The sequence below is a fragment of the Ptychodera flava genome, chromosome 15, assembly GCF_041260155.1.
Source record: "Ptychodera flava strain L36383 chromosome 15, AS_Pfla_20210202, whole genome shotgun sequence".
Classification (NCBI taxonomy): Eukaryota; Metazoa; Hemichordata; class Enteropneusta; family Ptychoderidae; genus Ptychodera; species Ptychodera flava.
Genome location: NC_091942.1, coordinates 31009333 through 31036019, shown reverse-complemented (window position 1 = coordinate 31036019; position 26687 = coordinate 31009333). Strand labels below are relative to the sequence as shown.

At 38.3% G+C, this 26687-nt stretch overlaps 2 protein-coding genes across 4 annotated transcripts in view; one reads left to right on the top strand and one right to left on the bottom strand.

Moving 5' to 3' along the window:
* The window catches only part of LOC139151862 (caskin-2-like), a 133569-nt gene extending 107681 nt beyond the window's left edge, over positions 1-25888 (bottom strand). Inside the window, 2 exon segments of the mRNA XM_070724892.1 lie at positions 19035-19083; positions 25609-25888. Coding sequence (XP_070580993.1) covers positions 19035-19083; positions 25609-25699 — 140 coding nt within the window. The 5' untranslated portion in view covers positions 25700-25888.
* Positions 17270-26687, top strand: part of LOC139151860 (spermatogenesis-associated protein 20-like) — a 119539-nt gene continuing 110121 nt past the window's right edge. The window contains exon 1 of one of the 3 annotated variants that reach the window (XM_070724889.1): positions 17270-17441. The gene's annotated coding sequence lies outside the window, so the exon portion shown is untranslated. Of the gene's footprint in view, positions 17442-26340; positions 26482-26687 lie in introns of those variants that run through there. The other 2 variants (XM_070724887.1, XM_070724888.1) reach the window with 2 other exon arrangements.

Genomic DNA, 26687 nt, shown 5'->3' with positions numbered 1-26687 from the left:
ATTTCCTTTCATTCTGAAACTCATCACATATATTTCCTATTCTTATGATGGAAGTACAGTTATGTAAATTGGCTTTTAAAGATCCGTACCGGGTCCTGACCTTGTGATAGACGCAAAGCCAGCATGACTGGGTTTCAGTGTGGCAGTATCAGCCATAATCAATCTATCAGTGGACAACACTGGCTACCAGAAAAACAAACTGACAGCTTGCTGGAGAAGGAAAACAAATTTTCCTATGGATGTCTTCCATAACAGCATTTGCAATACCCAAAAAACTTTTACAATGATGCAATGTTTATTGAAAGAAAAATGAATTAGAATGGCAGTACTGGCTGGCATGCAGCTGTTCTGATCACAACAGACATAATATTAATAATCCAGTTCAACACCCGCATAAATATTCCATTGCACTACTATTGTAATATAAAGGTAAATTTTTTCTTCAAGATCTGATGCAATTTCAGTGAGACGATTGGTTTGTATATGAAAGTTCAATGGATAAATCATTAAACATATGTAAATATCATACACACTCTTGGTTGGTTGTTTCAGAAACTTAATTGTTAAACCAATATTAAAGCCTTCTTTGGGTTAATTGGTTTGTTGTATTATGGTATATACATGACATATTTCACAGAAAGCACATACGGCAGACCTGTTCAAACAGCTTTCCACCCACATACAGATACAATATGTGACAAAATTTTACAGTCTGTGACGTGATCAAACAGAATTGCAGTGTTTTTCTTGTAATTAGTCTAATTCTTTTCCCTAGTCAAGAATATTTTAGACTGACATCCAACGTGGAAAAATGATCCAGAAACGTATTAAAACATGTTACAGAGCCCTCTCACTGATCTTCTCTGATACCACAGCATTGTCCAAAACACATCACCAAACTGAGTTATCAATGGCTAATTTCTAATGATGTTACTGGACTGACATGCTGAAGATTTTGAGACCAAACAAACTGGCTGACCCAGTTTGGTGAATTCTGATCCAATTTCCAAATTCCATGTTCGTGGACGAGCGACTGGATTAAAACCTGACAAATCCAGCTTAAGTAGTACACATATATTCCTCAACTGACTTCTGCAGTCATCATCATGGTAACTGAAGATTGCCAGTATGGCTATTTATAGCACTACTTCGTGGTTTGCTCCACCTTACATCAATAGGAGCTAAATCATCAAAAACGCTAACCATCCAGGAAATGACCATGCCAAGTTAAATATCAAAATAATTGAACTCTATACAGCACTGTGTGCATAATTACCATAAATTAAACCTGCCACTGAACTTTGTGCATTTGACTGTGTAATTTATGATAGTAATTAAATATACATACAGCTTTGACCCACATTGTGAACAATGGGATATGTACATATCTATACCAGCCAATGTTTACATCTGACCTAACAGTACACAGTCAAGACCTAAAATTTTCATTATATAATAATCACATCGTAAACCTATGTTGTACATTTCAGATTTATAGGAAGGAAAATTTACAGTTTTTCCCCATAAATCTAAAATTTATATTAATGTGTGGGAGAAGAATAAGGGGGAGTGAAAAATGATGAAATAATCTTAAATCATTTCATCATCCTGGTTTTAATATTCCGCCTACCATTCAATCAGTTATTTTCCGGAGTACAATATACAATCAACTTTGTTACTGGCACAGGTATATATGTCTCCAGCTGTTGTATCGACTTACAGTACCTGTCACCAAATTACACACCCTGCCGGAGGGCATGATTTCAAATGTTAAATGTTAACCCGTCACTCCAGTGCATATCATGTTACAAGTGTACTTACTGAAATAATTCTGGAAATGGTTTTAAACCTCGAGGACATGTGAGTCCAATTTTTATAATCAGATATTTTTATTCGTTCTCCGTTCCTTGGAGGTTATTACATAAACAAAATTTGATTAAATGCCAGTCAAAAGATGGGAATATGCACTAGGAAAGTCAACATACGCTTATTAACCTGACTGGTTCATTTTTCCTGATTTTAGTAAAATTGTATTTATTTTGGTGTGATAATAACAGCTAGTCTTAGAACTGAGCGAAGTCTATTATTTTTTTTGCCAGTTTCCAATTAACAGGTCACGGTTATTGTCACTCTTTTGTGGTAATCCCATAAATTCCACTTTCTCATTTATTCATTATCAACAATTCCAATTCATGATGTTTCAATCCATCAGAGCATAAGCAAAACAATATTGACATTTGAAATTTATAACCAGTCCACTGGATGGAAAATAAAACAATCTTGACATTTTCATAATTACCAGTGGATGCAGTAGTTCAGATGGGGAAAATATTCTATTGCAGATGATTCACGCAGATAGAGGTTTCAATCAGAAAATATTCATGCATCTGGAATCCTGCTACTGATCTTATTAAAAGTAGTGTACTTCATGCCTCGATAACGTAAGACTTAAACTTTTGCTCAAAATTTCCTAAAGCAAACTAAACCATTCTCTTTCAAAATCAAGAACAAAAATTGGTGGTCACCATGCAAATTTTGGTGCTCTGAAACAAACCTCAATATTTACCGATATTTGAAATTCAAAATGGCCGCCATCCCTGTGTTATCTCTATGGGGAAAAATAAAATTGCTGATTTTCACAAAACTAAGCTTGTGAAAACATAATTTACTCAATAAGCTTCAAAAAATCCCCCAAAAAGTCATAGACCAACGGAATATTGTACAAGTTTGAGGGTCTGAATATCTTTCCCAGCGGCACATTTTACCTTGAATTATTTGTTATCAAAGCACATCAGCCTCTTCATCTCTTTACTTAACAATCATTGCACAAAAAATATCAATGGCAGTATTTTCTATTCCAATATCACAAATTAACAAGATTGACTCACAAAGAGAACAAGGAGATACACAATGCAGAAGGATATGTGGGAAGAGTGAAGCTGGAGATGCAATAATAACACTCTGGTAAATATTGGAAGTGGCTGTGGTGAAATGATGAAATAACTGGTATGCCATATGCAGGTATTCCGATACTTTTACCATCTGCCAGCCTTTATTGATTCCAATGAATCCATGCGGGGTAGTGTACTACTATACCTCTACAATCTGGCTTTAATACTTACAGCAAAAATTAACAAAGGCTAACGAACAACCGATGTATACATGATTGCATGTGTGAAATTACAATCAGTGCCAAGAATAAATTATTTCCCTTTTTAGCAATGTTATTATTCAGGTGACTGTTTACGATGAGGAATTTCCATATTGATATTTAATATTTCCCGTCAAGTAAAGTGTGTGTCCCACAGTGAACAAAACACTGGCTTTCAGAACTCTTTTGAACTTCTTTAATGATTGCTTGAAGTAACTTTGCATCAGCCCAACACCAATATGGAAAACATGATAGATTTTCTTGCGTCACAGAGGAGTTCTTATGCGTCAATGGTGCATCCATTTTCGCTTAGGGAGCACGCTCATTTTGTACTTCTCCCTATTTTGAAATCATAATCAGTGTAGCATTCCTGTTGAAGACGGCCGGCTAAAACCATAGCCTCGGGATAAAAGGGGCTTAGGAACAGCAAAACTGTGGTTTGTAGTGTGAGAGTGGGATTTGTAGCTTTGATATTTGTATAATAGGGATGTTCTGTGGCAAGGGCATGAAAGATGCGTGACAGAACATATCATTTTACAAGTGGATCAGGATAAAAGCATACTCAGTAAACAGTAATACGTTACTGCCAAATTAGCTGGAGAGGCTATTCAACTATTTGATGCTTCGCTACAGATTCATAAAACTACTCATGAATGTGAATCAGCCTAGAAGATTAAAAAGTTTGCTTTTCTTTTCAGAAAACATACCATTCACTGAAAAGTTGTTCATGAATTTTGATGAGTCAGGGTGATTGAAAGTTCACGTTTATAAACACAGAGGCAAATCCCCAAGGATTTGTCCTTGGCAATGTGACCCACCTAATCACCCCAGGACCATTTCTCATGCTAAAAATACATGCCACCCCTGCTGTGCCAGCTATCAGCTTCCCCTCATTCACAGACTCTGGCTCCGTTATTGATCGCTCAATGCGTAATAACAGCGCTCATATATAGTCTGGAAATAGCGTCCCGAAAAAATGCGAACGCCAGATTATTGCGTGGCATTGTTGCGAGCCCCTCTCTACCTTTGTCTGGAAGCAATTGCACAACAATTCCTGGTTCACTGCAGTAACAGATCAATATGGTTCATGTATGTAAATGTGGGTGGCTCTATTCAAAGACCTGGTAGAAACTCTAAAAAATCAATGGTTGGTTCACATTATATCATTGGGGACTCCGTCTACTGCTCAGCGTTGTGTTAGACAATGTAAAGACTGCACAGAAAAAAAATTTCAAAAGAATGCACTGCAGAAACCATGTTGATGTCAAAATTCTAATCATCAATGGACGTTCAGACACAACTGAGAACAACGTGAAAGTTGCAGTACTTGTACACCGGAAAGTGTTTATGTTTTCTGGTGTATCTCCAGTTTATAGTCTAAATAATCCGGTTAATCTCCATAATCTGCTAAATCTGAGAATGCATGATTGGAAAAATATCGCAATAAAACTACAGCACTGTCTGTGCCCTGTCAACCAAAACTCATCTTTGAGAAAAGCTTAAACAACGGACTTTCAAGCAATGTACGGACATGTACTGTACACCTACATGACTTTTTCAGATTTGTTTTCAGAAAAATATGAATGTGTTGTGCCATAATTTGTGCCAGATATTGTTTTTAAAATTCAGGATTTCAAATGACCATAATACACTCCTCCCTAGAGAGTCGTGTATTGGCTGTATCACTCCACTCAAAACCACAACAAGCATGCCTAGTGTAAACATACCCTGCAAAGTAGGGTGCAATCACAGGCCGCGGTGTAATTATACACACAGGGAACGTAATTATAACGTGTATATTTTTCATGCGCTTTGTGTTGAGGGCAATGGAAAACCATATCAGATACAGGCAATCCATCAAAACTCATTGAGTGAAGTGTGGAGGGCAGCGTCGGCACAGACCTATTGTTAGCTGATCCGTCTGAAACACTTTGTACCGTAGATGATCAACAGTGTCTATTTTTTGATGCCGCGTCACCTTCCAGCTATCCGTGTCCTGCTTTCATCATCACTCATGGCTTTTGGGAATTACGTACGACTTGAGTACACATACACACTTTGCGCACCACAGGGTTGGTTCTCAAGAAGAATATACCCCACATCGCACGTACTGCGGCTCAAACTGAAGTATGTGCTCTACAAGTGTGTACATTAACAGTCTCAGCACTTCACACAGCCTGTGCGTGTCGTGACTCTTACACTTCCTTTACTGAACATCTCAATGACAGCTAAATTTATTTTCTGAAATAATTATATATTTACTTTTATGAAAAAACAGCTGGCGGTATCATTTATTATCTAACCACAACTATTTTTGGATTGACAGGTCTTGTGCCTGCCATAATTTTAAACTGATATACATCATAATATTGTGGAAGTCATTTAATTTCAACAATTTCTTGTTTTTTTTGTCCTGATGAACTTCTGAACTAGTATGAGGCTTGTACCAGAAATACATCCAAGGTTTTTGTGGGTACGACAAGGGTATATTTGCATATAAATTCACTCCGTGCGAAGTGAACAGTGCAGAGATCAAAAGATTTTCAATGCGGCATTTTGGCAACCCTTTATCAGACCCTGGTAAGTCCCTAGAATAATAGTTTGTCAGGTGGTGGGGTTACATAATTCACTTTGAACTACTCTGAAGAACTGCTGAATAATGTTCTCATTGCCACAGATACGACCTCATTGTTGGGTTTGTCTGGAACAAGGGCATGAAACCGCAAAAATTTGTCTTGTTGTGGTTTTTGTTTATTTTTAGTTTACATTGTTGACGACCTGATTTTGTAAAAACATTTGTGATGATTTTTGTCTTGCAGAAAAAGTCCTCAACAGTCTGACCAATGCCTAAAAAAACTTTTGTCCAACCCTTAGGCTAGTAACATTCTTATAAATGTAAACACGGTCTCAGTATTGCTTGTTCTCAGCGTCTGTGTCCTCTCTGTTTGTAGGTTGGATACTTGTACACTGGCAGCCTATCAAGTTACAGTTATAATACCACATTCATGAAATGCATGGCTGCCTTCTAAAAATACAGACTTTCTACAAAGTGTCGATACAAAACAGCGACCTGGCCTCAGCTGCAAAAGACACACAATGAGGTTTACTTTTTTTATTTTTGTTCTCAATTCGTGTTTATGTCTGTCTACGTATAACCTAGCATTTTCACTATTTTATATACACTGTACCGCAACTTTCTTTAATTGCAGATTAAATTTACTCTGTAGATTTTGTTGATGTTGGTTTAAATAAAAACTATCTAAAACACTTAGGGTTACTGAAAATATGCTGTTTGTTACCTTGGTAATGACAACAATGGCAAACTTCACTTAGGAAATATTCTGTGCATGCAATTGCTGTTCAAATGTATAGGTCTGTCTAATTTCAGGAATCTCTGAACAAAAGAAAGGCACACTGGCATTTTGGTGTTTTGAAGTTTTGTAATGTTTTGTCTGACAGAAAGGTGAGGCTTGTAAAAGCTTTAGATGAGTGGAACCATCATTACAGGGTTGTGAGAGGCATAACATCTTGATCTGTTGCAGCATGTCGCCAGTGGAACCGTCATTATAGGGTTGTGAAAGGCATGATATCTTGATTTGTTGCTTATGCTACGAGTCAAATCTGGTATGGGGCTTCTCAGGGAATGCTACACAATTTCTTTCAAAAATGCATATTGAATAAATGATGCTGGGGAAGATGGTGTTCAGAAGCAAGGGTGTTCAAATCAACAACAGTACTGCCAAAGTTATGCAGAGTTTCATCATAATGGCTCTAAACTAGATGTGTCAAGCATCTGTGTGTACAAAAAAGCATGGCTACAAGGTACTGGGCCGTTGCATATATCGCTTCAGTCGCCATAATAGTGGTGCAGCTCCTTGGCAGTTGATAACCATACAACAGAGCCGGTGTTATTTACTCATCCTATTATTCAAGCTTTCAACAACAAACAAAACTGTCCTGCCATAGCAACTAGTAAATACCCTGCAATGACAAAATCCTGCAAAACAAGTTTGATAGTAGGAGATGATGAGCAGAGATTATAATCACAACAGTACTGTATAAAATCGATGTAATGCCTTCTAACCTTGTGACCTGTATCACAAATGTGGTTGAGGTGCCACACTGGTACAAGTGATGTTTATTGTTTGTATCAGATTATCCAGCCAACAGTTATGACTCATAAATGTTACTAAAAGAGATAAACATAATGGTGTTTGATGCAGATATGTTAGCACTGCCGCACATGTGGCAACGACATGTGATGTCAAGTTAGAGAGCAAGCAAAGCCATGAGCCAAATCGCAACAAAATCCAACAATCCTCATGGTTTGACGTACCCTAATTTTGCATGTCATGTGACAAGATCTAAACTTTTCACAGCTCAGAACGCCACGTTGCCTATACTCGTCAGTCTCAATCTCTTTCTTGATGTCTGCTATTCTTATCTCAACGAAACATGGTTTGCTCATTAGAAGACAAAAGAATTTCATTTTACTATAATCTTGAAATTTCAAGTGACTTGACAATGTGTGATACAGTCTACAGCACTCTTTGTATTATTATTTGTTTTGTCTGGGATATCCATAGCTCATATATACTCTGCATCAGACAAAATAAGCTTTATTGTGTCTAATTGCTCAAGGGGAGGTTCTCCTGTGTAAACATTACATCAGTGATGATGCACACACTTGAGTGATGATACCATGACGACGACTGCATTGCGTAGTAAAGTACACAATGTTTCACACTTGCAGACAGGGCAGTGGTGACATAGCTTTTGCAAAGTTGTTCAGAAGCTCTTGACCTATTCCATCGCCTTTCTTTGCTTTTGAGAAAGGGGGACTTACGAAAAGGAAGAAATTGTACAAGATCAAATGCTGAATTTTTGAGACCAGGGGTGACTGTAGTTGAGAACTGGCTGCTTTACCTTTCCATACCAGCTACTTTTTCTCAAAATATTCTCCTTTTTTTCATCCCTCACACTCCATCACTTCACTCCCTCATTGATTCAATTGCTTACTTTTGAAATTTTGCATTCTACTTTTGTGCCTAGCTACAGCCCCACTGAGAGTGGATACAGCGTACAATTACTCAGGCCCTATATCATAAACTACATGCAATCAGCAATAGACAAAAATATCTCTGAACTATTCTCAGGCATATCATATGCTGAAAATAGACTAAAAGTTTGCGGTTCCAAATTAACATATGGAATACAGAACATTCCACTACATCCTTTGCTACATCCTTTAAATGACTCTGTCACCGTAGACTTCTACAATCAAATGCCTTCCAGTTCAAAGTATACACTCATAAATAATTTTGTGGGACAAACAACACGCCAGGCTGTTTATTGCCAATTACCCTTGAAATGACCGGACAATCCTTTGAAAACAATTTCTCAATGGCATAAGGAGCAGCAGGTCATCTGAGGTGATGTCACTTCAAATGGACCTGGAGCTCTGAGACGTCTTTGTGCCACTGGTGAAACCAACACCACTTGAGACAAGCCAATGTTTTAGACTAAAATAACACCACTCAATTCTATAGCTCCAAACTACGGTTCTTGTTTCACAAGGTTTTTTTTCGTCATTTCTATTTTATACATACTGCATATGAAGTAGTCATCATGATACTGGACTGATTCATAAACTGCCGGAAACTTGTACACATTAGTTTTATGATAGAGCACATCAAGTAGACCTGAAACATGTTAACTTTTTTCACTGTTGCTGCATACTTGTTAATCAAAACATCCGATTACTTACTGCCCACGAGTAGAATAGTTCACAACACATTTTAGAAATCAGTTGTCAAAATCTCCACATACCTACTGTAGGATCAAAATGCTCTTTCTCACTCTAACCCCTCCAGACAGGAAATTAGGTCAATTATGTTTTTCACAAACCTGTGCATATAGGCACGTGTAAAAGTAGGTGACTTTGGCAAATTGACAACTCATAAAAGTCTACACCTGCCGACCTTTGGATAGGTATAAGACAAATTGCTGCCGGCTATGCTACAGGACAAAGTGACCTGCTAAAAAAACAAGATCATATTGGCAAGTTAACACTTCACTGGCTAATATCCGTCAATATTTGATCAAAGAACAGCGGCAATATCAACCAATATTCTCTTTTTATTATTCTTTCATCACGAAATCATTAATATTTCAAAACTGCGAGGCTGGGGGACAAGGAAAATATTTAGGTAATGTTAGGAGTACTCGACACTTCTTCTGGTAGAGGCCATCCACATGTATGTGTATGAATAAAATATTTCAACACTAATCAATAAATCAACTTATTAGATTTTCAATGTATGCTCCACTGATCACTTGACTGATGAATGGCTTTCCACAACCAGCCCTGAATACCAAATAATACTGCATTTTAGAGTTCACAAACCTGGGGTAGCTTTATTCTTGTTTTCAACACAAAGACTTTATTAACAGAAAAAAAAAATAATTTGGCTGGGCACAATTATCTGAGTGCACGTTACAACATACAGTTGAGCTATCTAGCGTGCAATGAATAGTGCCATCAGCTAACTGCACACTGGCTGTCTAAGTTCAATTACCTTAACACAATTACCCGAGTTATTGCAGGGGTAATTGCTGGCAGTAATACCACCTTTTTTTGTGCGCTCAGCAAAAAAAAAATCAATTTACAGCAAAAGAGTCATTATTCACTTTATTCTTCGCAAAAGGCAGTGAACTCCACACTGTTACACCGTCCAATATGAATGGGCACATCTACAAAGAACTCAGATTGTGAAATGATTTCGTTAAGAATTCCCTCAAGTAATTTTCTCCAATCTGGGTGTATTATGCTAGATATGATTGCTACTGTGGGTGGGTATTTCAGTGAAAGATGATTGGTTGGGTTCAGTTTTTCGATAACACGAAACTTTGACGGCAGGCATCATTTTGAATGGCTGATTAGCGGCTGAATTGTCACCGATGAATAGATGAACACGCATCACTGCCTCACCCCCACTCTTTGCTGAGTATTTTCGAATGCATAATCCCCCACTAATGAATTCTCCATTTCAATTACCTCATGGCTGTGCTAATTGAAACTCCAAGGAAGGTTCTGAAGTCACCCTGGGCACCAAGGAGTAACCATTTGTTACAGGAGGGGATGGGAGATGTAAGGAGGGGAGACAGAGAAGCACTGTCAGACTTTTAGAGGTATTTTTAATTTAAACCCCCCTCACTCTCTTAAAGGTATGGCAATCGATCCCAGGGCCTAGGAGTGGCACATGTAAAACAGTGTGTATCTTTGTGTCAGAGGCGGAATAAACTATGAGTATATCTATTTACCCAGGAAATCTTAATCATGACAGCTATGTGTGTTCGCAACATACAGCATAGAGCCAGTCGACGTTAGGGACACACAAAAACACGAGGAGCAAACAGGTAGAGGTTTTGAACACAATGTACCCGGTACTTTACCAATGTCTGTAACTCGGCGCTTTGAACATAGCTGGTAACAAGGAACAGTGGAAAGCACGTGAGACGTGTAGACCTATAACAGCCACTCATGTAGTTTGTACACAGTGAAGATTTTGCAGATCAACAACTTTGACGAAAAATGGACCGACCTTTCCTACCGTAATTTTTACCTCCTTCGATTCAGCACAAAATTTTCGTATGCACTATTGATGCGGAATTACAATCGTTACGTGCTGGCAAATCCTAGTCGTATTGATGACTATACTGCGTAAACAGTCACTAAAACTTTGCACGCATTTACGAGCACTGAACATTTTTACGTTTTTAATCTAAAGCCGTCCTTGTGCTAAAACAACACAAGGAATCTGGCGTACATTATTACTGAATTACTTTGTACAAAAAATTGAGTTAAAACACCCAAATGCCGAACGATGATCATACAGAACTTTGCAGGTTTCTGGACTAAACGACCCCAAACCGACCGGACCTCAGTCAACTGTGCCGGGCCCGACATCTACTCTATCAGCGTCAACTCAACCTTTCATTCTAGACAACTTTTCCCCACAAACTGGGAATATACTAAATTTACCTAAAAAAATTCAACTGTGTATCGTATGGAAAATATTTTACCGGGGCCACGGGGCAAATCATAAAACCAGCAAACCCCAACAGAAACAGTGGAATGATCATTAGTGTGCAAGGTCACTGTGTTATATGTCACGGTAAAAATTTCTAGCTTTGAAATTTCTAGACGGTACAAAAGACGGGGCAGAATAAGAAAAGATTACGACCAATGTGTAACTGCCGATGCCACAGCTGACTCTATAACTTTCAAGGGCGTACATTGGTACAGAACGTAATGTTGATAGCAAGGTAGTTCTGCGTCCAGTGATAAACACGATTCCCAATATACCACGGCTGTTGATTTGAGCTGCTGCCTTCGATCGAAAATTTTCAACACAAAGATATAATATCAATAATTTTGCGAGATTATAAGAGCCCGCTGTCTTCTCGCCTAATAGCTGCGATCAAGATTATTATGATAGAAGCAATTGACTGCCGAACACCTGATCTTCTTATAACACAATGCGTAAAAATGCGTTATTCCTGTTGAGAAATACGACAGCAAATATCGCAATGTGAATTTCTTACTATCTTCCTCGCAATGATTTTTGCACCCGAGTCTATTTTATCACGGCCACTGGACCATTTCTGACGATTTTTACTAACAAAGAATCAGTTCACACTCATGGTGGGAACAAATTGCAAAGACCTCACAAAATTTTCATCAAAAGAAAGATTACCGTATGAAATCCCCGTTTCAAAGATGTAGGAAATGTATAATTGATTGTTATCTTGAAAAATCCCGAGCTGCAGCCAATGGAGAATCAAAAGACTTCAAATCAAAGACAAAAAATATAGAAAAAATATCGATATCCAAGCAATGTGAAAAACAGTAATTTTGATAGGGTCAATTTATTGTATATTATAAATAATCCTAAGGCCACTCGGAACAGCCTAAGATTACGATCTCAGTTGTTCGAATACTACACTCACTCTGTAGGGTAAAAATTGGAACACAGATCGTTATACTGCTTCCGCCAAGGGAACCCGCTTAGGCTACAGACGATAAAATTACCATACATGTAATTACTGTTGCTAGTTTCTGTAAATTTTGCCGACTATTCGTTAGTAGTTGTCAGATTTCTTGATATCGATATCGGGAAGAGAAAGGCAGTTACAGACAATCGAGGAAGTACAGAAGAGTATATTAATCAGCGAATTAAATGAATCCTAGGTTACTATGAAAGTGAAAAAAGGTAATGTTGCGCCCTAGTCCGGAAAGGAAAGTTGATAAAGATTTCAAAGACACGTCAGATAATATTAGAGCAATTTCGTCAAAAAAACAAGGTCAGAAAAACGTATAGAGATAGAACGACATCACGGCGATCTTCAGACCTTTCATGTTTCAGTCTGAACGGTCACCATTTGATGCTATAATCTATGGCAAGTGTATCTTTTTTGACAACTCCAACAGAGATGAATGGATCGCGATTTAGTTCATAGCCCCGACCTGACCGCCGGGAAATAATGCAGCTCATGGGCACCTGTATAATCGTTGCATGAACGTATCCAGTGGCCGGCCACTGCATTGGCCTTTGAGTTGACCGTGCATCGCCAGCAAACAACGGTTTTGGACGTCACGAGAGCAATTTTTCGCCTTCTGTGAGTGGTTGAGTGATTTGGGTAGGCCATGGAGCCACTACTTTGGTAGCTCCATGTGTAGGCATATCGTAATCGAGTTGATTTCGGCTGAAAGTAGTTAGAAATGTAGTTCTTCGTGCTCGATCCAAAATGAGTCCGCATGTCGCCGCTTTGTCCATGTAACCGTTGGTCAAGTATTTTGCTCAGTATATAGTAAGAATCGTTTATTCATTGTTGACATCGTATTCGATCCGATGTACACAACAAATGTTTGATCGTTTGCACCTTTTCGCGTCCCCTCGTGATTGGCACCTGTTTGAACGCTTTCATCCATTGTTCTTTGGACGCTTCAAACACAGCATCGAAGCAGTTTTGGCATCAAAAAGCAACTTAACATGGAAAAAATGAGAGAATTTCGCCAACAAGGTGATTCCACAAGTATTCACAAAACGTAATATGTTGGAACAGTGCTTTAATTTACACCATGGTGCTTGAAAGATCCAGATTTTCGGGAGCATTCGTTGACGCTGCTACCATGTGCCACTCATGTTGGATTATGAATGCCCAGGGAGATAGGGGGTATTTATAGGCTCCCCCTGCCTTTAAAGAGAGTGGGGGGGGGGGGGTTTAAATTAAAATTTGATTTTCAGAAGAGCTTAGAAAGCTTAGAGAGAGAGAGAGTGAGTGAGAGACAGACAGACAAACAAATAGAGAGGGAGAGAGTGTGAGTGAGAGACAGACAGACACAGACAGACACAGACAAAGGGAGAGACAGATAAGGATAAAACATGCAAGATACACATGTACAGAAAAAGAGAAGGGAGACAGAAAGAGGGGGAGTACAGAAAAAGAGAAGGGAGACAGAAAGAGGGGGAGTAATGACCTTTGACCTTTGACTGTGTTTCAGAAGCCAGGTTTGACCTACCAGCTCCAGGTATGAAACATAACCTAACTAATATTGAAAATGAAATTTCTCTGAGGACATTTCTGGCATGTGTATTGAGTGGCATTAATGAAATACTGAGGCCACACAGGGAGTCTGTATCTTGCTGACATCAAATATAACTTGCCGGCAATCAAGCAGACATGACATCTGCCTTGGAATCTTCCATGTAGCTGATCTGAGAAGCATCTGTGCTTGTTTGATGGCTGCAAGAATTCTGCAAATTCTAGTGAAATGTTGCTTTGAAATGCAAAGTAAACAGTGCCATAATTAGTATCAACAAAGGATTGGGTTTTGTTGGCAAGTTAAAATTAACATTTCCTTGCCATTCTTCACAAAGTGCTGACATTTCATTTTGAAAGTACGGTAATCAAGGTCAATGCCCTTGAAATAAACATCACATGGACACACTGGTCAACAATTGTCTGACTTTTAACTTGACCCCACTATGTTTTTTTCAAACTTTGCATTCTTGGGTAAAGTATGGCAAAACTATCCAAAAAATAACCATTTTTCTTGCAGCTGTAACGTAAACAGTAGCTGGACAGAACACTGGATCAAGTACGGCCAAATACATCATATGCACTTTGACTTTGTAATCACACTTGACCAGAATTCAGCAATGTTGCCCTTACTGAGGGCTGCAAATACAGGTATCACACACTATGCGACAACTTTTAGAGTTGCAACACCAGATGGCTAGCAGAGAGAAACAGTTGTCATTCCCTTCATGGTCTGCATACACCTCCATCAACAATCATTCCACGTTTCTTTAACAACTCTATTGTGCAAAAAAAAGGACACATGCCACAGTGTCAACGCTGTGTGGAAAAGTCCTACCAGATCCAATCCATCACATCTGTGAACTGCGCAGCAAAGACCACAGAGCTTTGCATAGCATGACGAAAGCATAGCACAACCTGACAGAGGCCAACTGAAAGAAATACTTTGTCTACTGCCAAGTACATGAATGGAATTATCCGCTAAGTTTACAGCCCTGTGACATTTTAATGAAGTCAGTTGAGAGCCATTTACGCCATGGGACACACCCTTTCAAATTTCAAAGGTATTACCAAATCAAAACACAATACCATCATTATATTTCATAGAGAACCAACACAACAATCGCACTTCCTGGATCAGCCTATTAATCACACAAAGTGCAAAATTCTTCACACAACACTGAAGACAGTTCCTTCGAGAAAATTCAGTTACACTTGTCAGTTCGTTGGAAAATCAGATTATACATGCCATTCATCACACAAAATTTACAGTGATCATGTGATCAAGGGCAGTACGAACAAATATTGCCTCAGCTCAGGTGATCAAGGGTGATATACAGTAAATATTCTCATCACTCACATAGATAAAGTGTTCATGGGGGAAAAGTGATTTCATTGATGTTTAGAACATCCATAGTGGTGAACTTAGATTTCTGAGTTCTGTGAAAATGACCACATATCTAAGATTCTGATTGCAATGTATGGTAATGTTTTAAACATTAATGTCTTTCATGTAAATTTAAAATTTTTTCTCTATATATACATAAAAAATACATATATGGCATAAATTACCTGATAGCAACATATTTGGTAGTATTCTAACCTTGAACTGACTTGTAAACTTTACAGACTCAAGGTCAAGACTATACCAGCACACGTGTCATAAAACTGACATAATATGTCATCAAGTTCAGCAGTGTTTTATTTCTTGCATGTGAAAAGAACAAAATTATCTCCTAATTTATTTGATAATAATTATAAAACTTTGAAAATTAATTTACTTCTAATGAAATGGTTTAATTCTTGCGGATACGTTCTTCATAACATTTCCGAAACCCGAGTCCAAATTTGGACATGTCAAATGTCTAATATTGACGACAACAGATTAAAATCAGAGCAATCATGTGACGTATACCACCACTGTGAATCACTGTTGAAGGCAAATCTGTATGCCATTCATAAAACACCACACACCAGTGCGTAGGTGTTCTCAACAATGTGCGTAGATGTGTGCGGGAAATGATTGGAAAAATTCCAACATATGCTTAAAGGATTAGTTTTTCACTCCACAAATGACGCCACCAGAATGAAAATCTGTTGCCAAATTTAACCAAGTTTCTATTGAGAAATAAACCACAAACGTTTACCGGTCAGTCACTCAGTATCCTACATGTCTATTGTTGATTTCTTTTCCACAAGTAAAAACATATCATACATTTTCCATACATCAATTTTCGCCTTGTGGTGTACCATGAAATATTCATATTAACTATATGCAGGCACATGACAAAAGAGATACACATTTCCAAAAAAGCCCACAAGCTGACATAAATTTTAGTCTTCTCTAAACACTGAGGGCAAAACACTTTGATTGAACTCTAATATGTTGGAATGATGCAGGTGGATCAATTATGGCAAACAGGGGTAAAATGGGTAGACCAGTATCATCAAAAGTTTTCATGACCTCACCTGGTGTCAAAACAACTTCAAGTCACTCGTCTGAATCATGAAAAACAAAAGAACATCTGAGAGTTGCAAAAACTTTAAGCCTGTTTGTCACCAGCTCAATAAATTGAAACTCCTAGGTTTGTTTTTCCTTCTCTTTGCTTGGTTTTCTAGCCAGCAGGGGCTACCTAAGAATGTTGCCGCTTAAAAAAATAACACCAGCACCACCTGTTGTAAGATGACACAGATTAACAATGCTGCCAGTCAGTGTTCTCAGTCCGTACTGAAATGGCCGAGGGAAACTTGTCTAGCATATACACACAGAACAAACATTCCCTCAGAGGTGTAGAAAGAATTTCTGTTAAGGCTACTGGCTCTTTTCACGCAACTCTGACGTGTTGACGTATTCCTCTTTGCACAGACTCAACCCATGCTACTCCACAACAAGAAACCACAGGATGACGGGGAAAAACATCTTTTCTCACACTTTCAATTAATTTGAAAGCCTTGACGGACTGAAAGTTCCTTGAAGTGCATCATGGGAAACGGTTGTTGTTCAGTCGTTCTCTAGGAATAAAACAGACTAAGTTGACTGACTTCAGCTCAAATATCAAAGCACAGTGACATGTGTGTGTTTTGAATGCACTTACTCCCCTACTGTGATACTATAATTAAAAACTGGTTCGGGGTGTGACGCATTTACAAATACCAGATACATGTAGTGGTACCGAAATAGCCCTAAATTCTAAAATACACTCCATTTACATATGTACACTGCATTAAATGAATAAAAAGTACTCAACACATATATACATACGTCCACTCAACCGTACCAACTGTATATCGCCCCAAATGGAATGATCTGGAAAAACAGACAGCCAAAAACACACTAACACTGAATGGGCAACTCAGGAAAAACGTAAAAAACAGCACATAAATTACACCTGTTATCCTGTCACACATCAAGCAAATATTTAGGTAACTACAGAAAAACACACAATCCTTCTGACACAGGGCAGCTGTATCGTAAATTTATGGACAAATTCACGTGATGATATATCAGTGTTCATCACTGGTTTCTTTGCCTTTACATGTGTATGTGTGTGTCTGTGCATGTGTGTGTATTGTGTGTACTCATATAGTTTCAAGGCAGCTTGAGACCTGCAAATAACTGTTAGGAGTGGCTGGGAGCAGTACAGTGGAACTTGGACTCTTCAAAAACAGCCTGAATATTCACAAGGTAACGCCTCGATACAACTCCTTTCTCTAACAGTCTTTGACAAAGTACCGTGGAAAATCACAAATTGTAAATCTTGCTTTTCCACCATTAGTATGCAAACACACACACCACACTAGCTTTTCAAAGACTGTTTCCCCAAGCAGTTCTACCTGTCCTTTGTCGAGGACAAAAAAGCACACAAGGAGAACACTTCCGACCACTGGGAATATGTCTGACTCATATCTACTTCACAGGTAATTATACTTGGGGATGGGTTTCCCTTCACATGCACAGGTAAGGAGATACTGGGGGTCAGTCAGGTTCAGAACAGGCATGCCAAGAGGAAATTACAACACATGACTGAAGACGAAGTTCCTCCGGCCACGTGAATCGGGTGGACATGATGATATAGCTACAGAGTAGCGGATGAACAGAGGGGTCAATCTGTTCAAAAAATGCCGGCTACCAGACAAAGCTGTTCATGCACCGAAAAAGTACAGGTGACTGAACAACCGACAAGGTATATCGCGTATTCAAAGGCACGTCAATAATGGACTGTCGGCAGATTTCATGGACTTAATGGCCACCGTGAGATAAGCGTCCGTAATCACGGCCTGACAAGGTGACCAGAAACTGTTAGATGTAGATGTGTATCGCTGTCAACACGCAGGTATTGAAAACTGGCTGGGCAGGCACATCTTAACATTGCTTGTACACCATTTCCCACATGACAAAAAGGCAATGCTATGCATGTGATGACAATAAGATTATTAAGTATTTCTTTGACCTCCATGACTTCAGACCAGGAATTCACACCTTACTTAACATGAAACACATCGATACTTCGCAATTGTCGATTATTCTGGGACATTGTTCAAAACATACATCACCAACATCCACAATGAAATCATTTCCTTTTTGCTATTTCCGTGCATACATTACATTTTTTCTCAAGAGAAGTAAATGATGGCTATGCCAGCTTTCAAGTCCCCTCTATAGGAATCTACTCAAGCAGTTTGTTTCAGCTCACTTGTTCCTTTCACGGAAAACTGCTAAATTGGCAAAAGAGGTATTCCATTGTGAACTCCAGATATGCAGGAAAACAAGCAAAACAATGCATGAAAGAGCTAATAACAACCTGGGCAGGTTATTTTTACCTGCCGTAGACTGAAACTCTTCAAACTGCTATTTCTGGTTCTTCGGTCGAGTGGACATGTGACAGATTGTTGAAATTCAAACTGGTCCGACATTGTTTTTTTGCCTTGTCTGATTGATTACATTCTAATAAGTTTACACTAATTGAATAGAATAGGAGGGTGTAGAAGATGAGCGTAGACAGTGTGCTCTGCTCATCTCTGTCTTTACAACACAATGTGAGAGTGAAGTATCAAATCATGGCACCTTGCTCGCATGACACAACACTACACATGACCAATGTCATCATTCCAGATGTTGTGGGGTGGATCAACTTGGAAAATACACCTGTGTGAAACCTATTGCACACAGGTATCAGAAAAAACGATGATTTTAAGATCTTGTTCATAGAGGAAGGGAATGTGAAAAACGTTTTGTAGTTAAACTGTCAAGAATTCAATATCTTGACGAATTACCTACCCATCTGAATCTTGATAACTTGAGCCGCTTTTCCTAGATCCCAATTTTTCTGCAAAAGAACACAAAGTAGTGTTGATTGAACTAATACGGCAGTTTGATGAGTTTATACATTTCTAAAAAATACATTAGTTATATCTAATCTACAAACAATCAATAGCCCTTAAAATCCAAAGACTAATATTAAAATTGGGTAGATTGAGAAAAATAAAGTACTGAGACAGTAAGGAGAAGTACATGTTCCTCTATACATGTATCTCAGTGAATTGAAGATAACACATGGTGACTTCACAGTCCATCAATTTGTGGCATTTGGGAGAAAGCATGCATTACTTAGATTATCTATAATAGAAAAGCAATGAAACATAAAGTGTTGTCAGGCTGCAGATGTAACAATATTTTTTCAATGACAATCTTACTGTACAAAATTAGCTTGTTCTTGTACAACTGCAAACACAAACTGTAATGTCAAGAATCTTTCACCTATTTTTTTTATTGAAAAAAAAGGCACCACATATTTGATGCCATACCATTTTATCTGCACAGAGTAACGGCTACTGACAGATATCGCTGTTGCCAAACTCAGAACAGAAATCCCTACTGTACGATAAATGTTTCCCAAAGATTGCTGATAACAACCTGGCCAATTCACCACTTTCATTTACTCGACCGTGAAAAAGTGTAATCTTTGGCGAACGTGTCAACACCTTGCCAGCATTCAGGTTACTGTGCATTTTCAATACCAGTGTCATTATTTGGCGATAGAGAAAATTCCTTTTCAGCATGTGAGGCATAGAAATGACTACCTACTCTAAAAAGAAATTGATTCTGCCTTTCCTTATAGCTAACCAAACAGCCACATTAAGATGTATTAAGGTCTCTGTCATTCCTGAATGTCACCTTTGAGGCTAAAATGAGTGCACAACAGACACTGATATTTTACAGGTGTTCAGCACATTTCGGCACTGCAGTAATTACAGTGTAGGTTATATTATACTGGGAAAGACAGGCAGGGCTTCACTTTAACTCAATTATGTCTGTGATGTTTAAAGCAACAACTATATTGAGAAAAAGAGAAAAAATTCGTGAATTTGAAAAATGTATGTGCAATTTTGAAGAGGTAAAGCACTCTGAGGAAATGTTCTAAAGAAATATCTCAAGAAAGGTAAGCTATTAAGAAACAGTATCACACCCTTGAGAGAAAATCCCAACATTAATCTGCTGATTATCTGTATTTCAAGCTTCATAAATATTTCATGCATCATTTTAAGTGCTTCAATTTGCTCTTTGATGCCCCGTTTTTGAATACCGTGTCTCGCATGGAGTTTTAAAAGTTCACCAACACAAACCATAACACTCAGGTCACTAAAAATCCAACATATGGCATTTACGGAGTGGGATTGAAAAGGTTTTATTTCTGATTTTTTCTGCTGCTTGGCCACGTTTATGGCTTGGTACCCTGGTTGGTCTCCTAGAAACCAGCTTGTAAAGAAAACCTACCTATGTCCCCCGATGCCTCTTGCTTACCGCGTAAAGTATGCAATATTGCGCAGAAAGCTTATCCAGGCACCATTGCACAAACACTTTTATTCCACATATCAAGCTTTTCCCTCAACCACAAGTATTTCCTGTTTTGCAAACGGTAAAAGTGAAATGCACAAAAGTGGAAAACAAGCCATTCCAAGCTACTTCCCGCTACTTCCCAAGTCATCAACTGCCTGTCTTTCCTGTTATTGCAAAGTATATGACGCCCGCAGCAGTGGCCGTTTCTAAGATATCAATCTAATCTGCAAACTCAATTACTCAATCTGATTAATGAGAAAATTTTAATTAGTTTGTTTATAGCGAGTTGTTGCCATCTCTTTGTGGTTGATCAATCAAGTTCAAGACAGCCTGTATTTGAGGCAAGAGGATTGCATTGCTATCTGCTATCAATAAATCAGCCCCTTCTCACAGGCAGCAGCTACGTCAATGCAAAACGGGTGTTGATAGCAATACTGTACTCTCTGGCAAACAAACTGATAGCACTATTACTGCAGAGCAAAGTGAATAGTGCTGATAAAGGGGAGAGGCACGTCGATCCCTAGAAATCAACAAAAAATAAAAAGGGGGTTGATATTTAAAGTCTTGAACAGTCTCCTATATAACTTCTGTCCATTATAATTCAAGGGTACCTACAAGCATCATACTGTAGGAGACAAGTCAAATGATATTGCTCTGAACAGCGTATGCGCCATCGTATTTATTCAATAAAGAGCCTGAGGGTCTACAAGGGTGTCTAGTTTATTACATCCTTCATGTATTTTCAGCGCCACTACAGAGATAAGAGAAATCCATGAATAAAGGTTCTATACATTGGAGAGTTATCGTGGCAATGATTTGTAGAAATGGGAAATGACTAGTGCAGCCATCTGCTATCAAATGCTACACTTGATTCAGAATGGGCCATTATCAATGTGTCAGCATTTTTGTGTAGTTCAAGGACGACGTCAAGAAATGTGTAGTTGTAGGATATTTCATATCATGTTTCCATCTTTAGAATTGGAACCTCAATATTGCGATAGCAGTATGATTTTTCTACATGTATTGATTTTTTCCCTAATACACTAGCGCAAATAAATTTCATAACTGCATGTCATTAATATCAAACAGAATAAAAAATAATATATGATTTTTATCTAAAATATGGTTCACAGAGCTCACTGTACACTAAATTTACAGGACACAAATTCTAATCTGTATAGTTAAATGAGAGAAACAGGATCCCCTTATCAAAAGCAAAAACGGGCAACTTTTAACATTTTAGAATGCAGGAAGTGTAACTTGCATAAACGTACTCCCTGATGATATTATTTTTCAATATAATAAATTGGCAAGATTTGATGTGAACAGATCTGAATTGAAAGATTGAATATATTATACATTATGAATTTAGAGTAGTTGTACCTAGAATAGTTGGTTACTATTCAACATTCACATGACAGTGGTACTTTTGAGGGCGAACACAGAAGCACCCCAGGTTAATTGTTTGTTGGCAATTAGGTCACCTTCACTTTAAACTTGAATAGGTCATAAAACAAAGGTAGGAGATATGTAGCCTATATAAGGTCACAGTCCCTCTGTGATTTGGCTATGGTATGCATTCCTCTACTGTAAGGTGTCAAATGGGGCTAATGGTATGATTTGCAAGGTAAACAAAACCTGTGAGGGCTGCCAAGGAGGTCTGGGTCATTGTCACTCCATCTGAAATGCTTCACGTATAACTGTTTTGTGTATACAATACTGAGTATAACCAAGCCACTTAGAGTCGAGCCTCTGCAGAAAATAAGACTAATTTGTTTGGCATAACAGTGAAATCACTTTCTGGGAGGCCCATTTCATACAAAAATCTTGACAAAGTCTCTTTAAAAAAGTAGGCAAGGACCATTTATAATATTTCAACTGAAATCTTTCAAATAATCTTTACCAAACAGCTTAGGATTTTAAGACAATGTCTGGGCAGGGATTTCACATTCAACCCACCACTTAACAAGAGCACTATGGTCCTAAATGGCTTTTCTTTTCAACAATTGCTTTGAAAAAAGTGTTCAAGCTGGAACAGAGGAAGATTTATAACCCTGACTTGTTGACTGAAAGACAAGAAACCACCATTGACACTTTATTCCGGCATCCTACATTAGTCTTGCGAAGTTTGCTCAATGGCCGGTTTGAATATCAATACATAGGAAGCCTGACCGGCAAGTTTCTCCAACTAAATGCATTTCTCTATTATCAACATCCTTGCATTCAGAAAATAGGCCAGGACATCATTCATGCTCCTCTGCACTGTTGTACTGCTCTTCATCAACTTTACCCTATCTTTTTCTATTTTTATCAACCAGTGACCTACCTCACACAACAGTTTCAGATGTGATCCTGGTATGCTTAATGTCTTCTAACTCATCCTTACAGCTGCGAATGTTACACAAAAATTGCAACAATCCTGAAAATTATTTTAACTTTTTGCAAGTTTTCTTCCTTGGGTGGTGGTCTTGCAAGGAAACACACACAAGGCTCACCTTTGGAAGGTTAGTTGTGGATCAGCTCTTATAAGTCAAGTTCGGAGATTGGCTAATGAGCCTGGATATCTCATAATGGTATCAAAAGTAACGCCAACACCCCTGGCTGGACTCAAACAAACAAAACCTGATTAGCCCTTGAACAGAAGCTTGACTTTAATTGATGCAACCTGACACCGGGTTGCCAATTGACTACAGAATTAGCTATCCGGTGGGTTCTTCCACGCTGCTGAATCTAATTCCACCTTATGGAACATATTCACCACAAGCAGATATGAATGCCAGGATGTCCTATTCAGATGATATCTCATGATCAATGGATGACTTACATTGTTACACAATTGTAAATTAACTACGCACTGATCAAACTCTAAACCTGAATCTGCTAATCTCAAAACCATGCAATCAGCTTTTATTCTTTTCCGAAACGGAGATTTTTTTCCCACTCTACAGACTTGTCTGTTCCTCCCGGACACTCTCCGCTCACTGTCATACTTGTACCACACTTCCCCTTGTTTTGCAGTGACTTCCTGTTTTCCATGACAATGGTTCCATACTATGTCTAGACATTGTTTCCTTTCAGTATTTTAATGTCATTAAAGACTTGTAATAAACTGGCTGTTTCCAACGGCTAAAATCATTTTTGTTATGAAATTTATGCAGTCATAATACATTCATGTCTCATGGTATCGCCAGAAATCACTGAGTTGAGTTGTATATTATATAGACTGTACAGTGAATTGCCTTTGCTGACTTCAATAACACGTACAGCATAAACCAAGTAAATGTCAGACAAACCCCAGAGGTAAAGATTTAGTCTACGTTGGAGGTATTCTCTGATTTATGGGCTTGCAAACCGCAGGTTTTGTCAGAAATCTATGCAATTAGAGCTTGATTTGATTACAGGTAATTTTTGCATCCCTGACATTTGTAAAACATGTCACGATGGTTGACTGGTATTGGCGCACTTTCACAGAGCAGTGCAAACCTGACTGTGTGTGGAAGAGCGATACCAAGCCGGCAAATGAATTAAAATGTTAGAATGAGAGAGTGGCGCGCGCCAGACTATTTACGTGGGTGGCTCATTTTCAGTATGTCACTCACAAAAAATATTTCATATATTAGTGAACTTTGAATATGGCTCACTGCTTAATGCAATAACAATCACAACCCACACAATTCAGAAGAAATTTTACTCAATGATATTCAATTGTTAGATTAAGACTTCCTGAAAGGTACTTACAAATGACTGTAAACACATAATTACGGTACTGCTGCTTAAAAAATATTGCTAATTTTCTGAATTATTTTCTAATCAATGGCTGCATAATTTACCTTTCAGAAATTACTCGTTAATATTCTAATGATGAACTTTTTCCATTAATTTATGATAATACACCCATTGATTCATTTTCCACTGAAAAGATATCATGTGATACCGAGAAAGGGAAACATTATGAATTAACTCATTTTTACAGGGATCTAGGATTGTCCATTATTGAATTGCGCATGTTGGCATGACCACAGCTTTTCAAAACATCCTAAATCTTAAACATTCATTGAAAATTGAAAAATTTACAGACAATTTTATGTGAATATATATCATTTTTTTTCAACATTGCACTTGTTTTCATTCTCATTAGTATAAGCTATGGCAGAAAGATTATATATATATATATATATATATATATATATATATATATATATATATATATATATATAATATATATATATATATATATATACATACAGGTATAGATATATGGTACAATGTTGACAATGACTATGACTGGGATTGAGGTTTTGACTTTGATAGGAAAGGAAAGACTTTTGACGTTGAAAGTTATTTCCTCAAACATAACGTTGGAAAACATGTCGTGGGCTTTACAGGACAACACAGGTTGGGGTTATACGCATAATGTTACGGCTTATGTTAACAGCATAGTTTGGGATAACTATAATGATACACTATGCAGAGGGTGGCAACTCCCGTCCAGAGGGAGTGCTATTTACATCGCACCATGTATGATCGCACCAACATGCCGCAAGGTGATCAATTGTTGGCTTGACAGGTAAACAACAAAACTGGTGGTAGAATCATAGGTCATAATCATGGTCAATGTTTTGAATGGAAGCGCTGTGAAATCAGAGAATTGCGCTCGAGAAATATTCAATATTCCTGATGACTGCGCCGAGCGACCGTATGTCAATCCTGTAAGTTAGTAATTCTTCCAGCGGTCCACGCGATGATTTCGCGTAATTTTCACATTTCACTTTCTCGACGGCAAATAAATCGCCCGAATGTACGAAAACATTCCCACTGGTGTCATTCAAGACCAGTAATCCGTACAAGAAGCACTTAAAAACCCGCTTTAACATGCACGCTGAAGTTTAGTCATCTGAAAACAAAACACGCCGGACCTGTGAACTCAGCGAAAAGAAAACGACAAGGACACATGCACAACTCGTACGGCGCAGTGGTAGAGGATCACACAAAACTATGTCTACGCATAACTTACTCGGTTTAGATTTCAGCTTGGTCACTATTCGCTGAACGGTGACCAGATCTTCGGTCTTGACAGCTTGTAATAATTCCTGTTCCTTTCCCATTCTGAGGATACCAAGTAAAAAGAACCGCGGGAAAGTGTAGCGAATACTGTCCACTTGAATGACGGCTACATTAGGTGCTTTATTGAAAGCGCCAACTCAACTTTCCACGACCACAACACGACGACGACGACTGTCCGTGTAGTTAGTAAACTTGTTGAAGTATAAGCCCTACGCAAACGCCACGGAGAACCGACACATAGTAACACCAACAGTACATTCCGCGATTAGTTTACCGGTTAATAATAACCTGCCTCCATTCCGTACGTGCGTAGCAAACTCGCTGTAGGAATTACAGCTGGGTAAAGTGGAAATGTTGATGATTACAACTCTCTAGTTTTCTCAAGGGAAACACTCGTCATTCCCCGGCCCGGTACCTCCGGCGCACGCGTTGATTCTAGCCAATCACAGTACTTCTTACATATTGTAATTTGCATTTCTATCAAGAGGAGTAGACAATACACTGAAACAAAGTTCGAAGATAAATTGAGCTTTCGATATCCATATTTATATTTTCAGTCTTTTAATGAGACATTTTACCCTTTGTTTGATTAGATTTTAATAAAGAATATTTATATTCTATCTTAATAAGGTAAAATATATGTATTTTCTTTCCATACTTTGAACCATCGTGTGTTGTAAATACTTCGCTAGTATTTCTCTTGTAAACAACTCATGTGTGGCTGACCGCACAGGACGGCGCAACAACATCCCCATGTGTACGACAGTGTCGTGTCCGCGTGTTGACTACCCTTGAGCTTGGATGCCGTGGTTGCATGCCTCAGGTATCATGTTAAATACCATGCAGCATTAGAACTGTTATATCCCGTTCAATTTAATTTGTAGGAATCAGATTTTCCCAAACATATTCTGTGCTTGGTGGCGCTACACACGAACCGTGCCATAACACTTCCATGCTTAACACTTCCGTGTGTGGAGTTTGTGTTATTTTGGCTATTAATATTATATTTGAGTTTTGTGACTTCGTTAT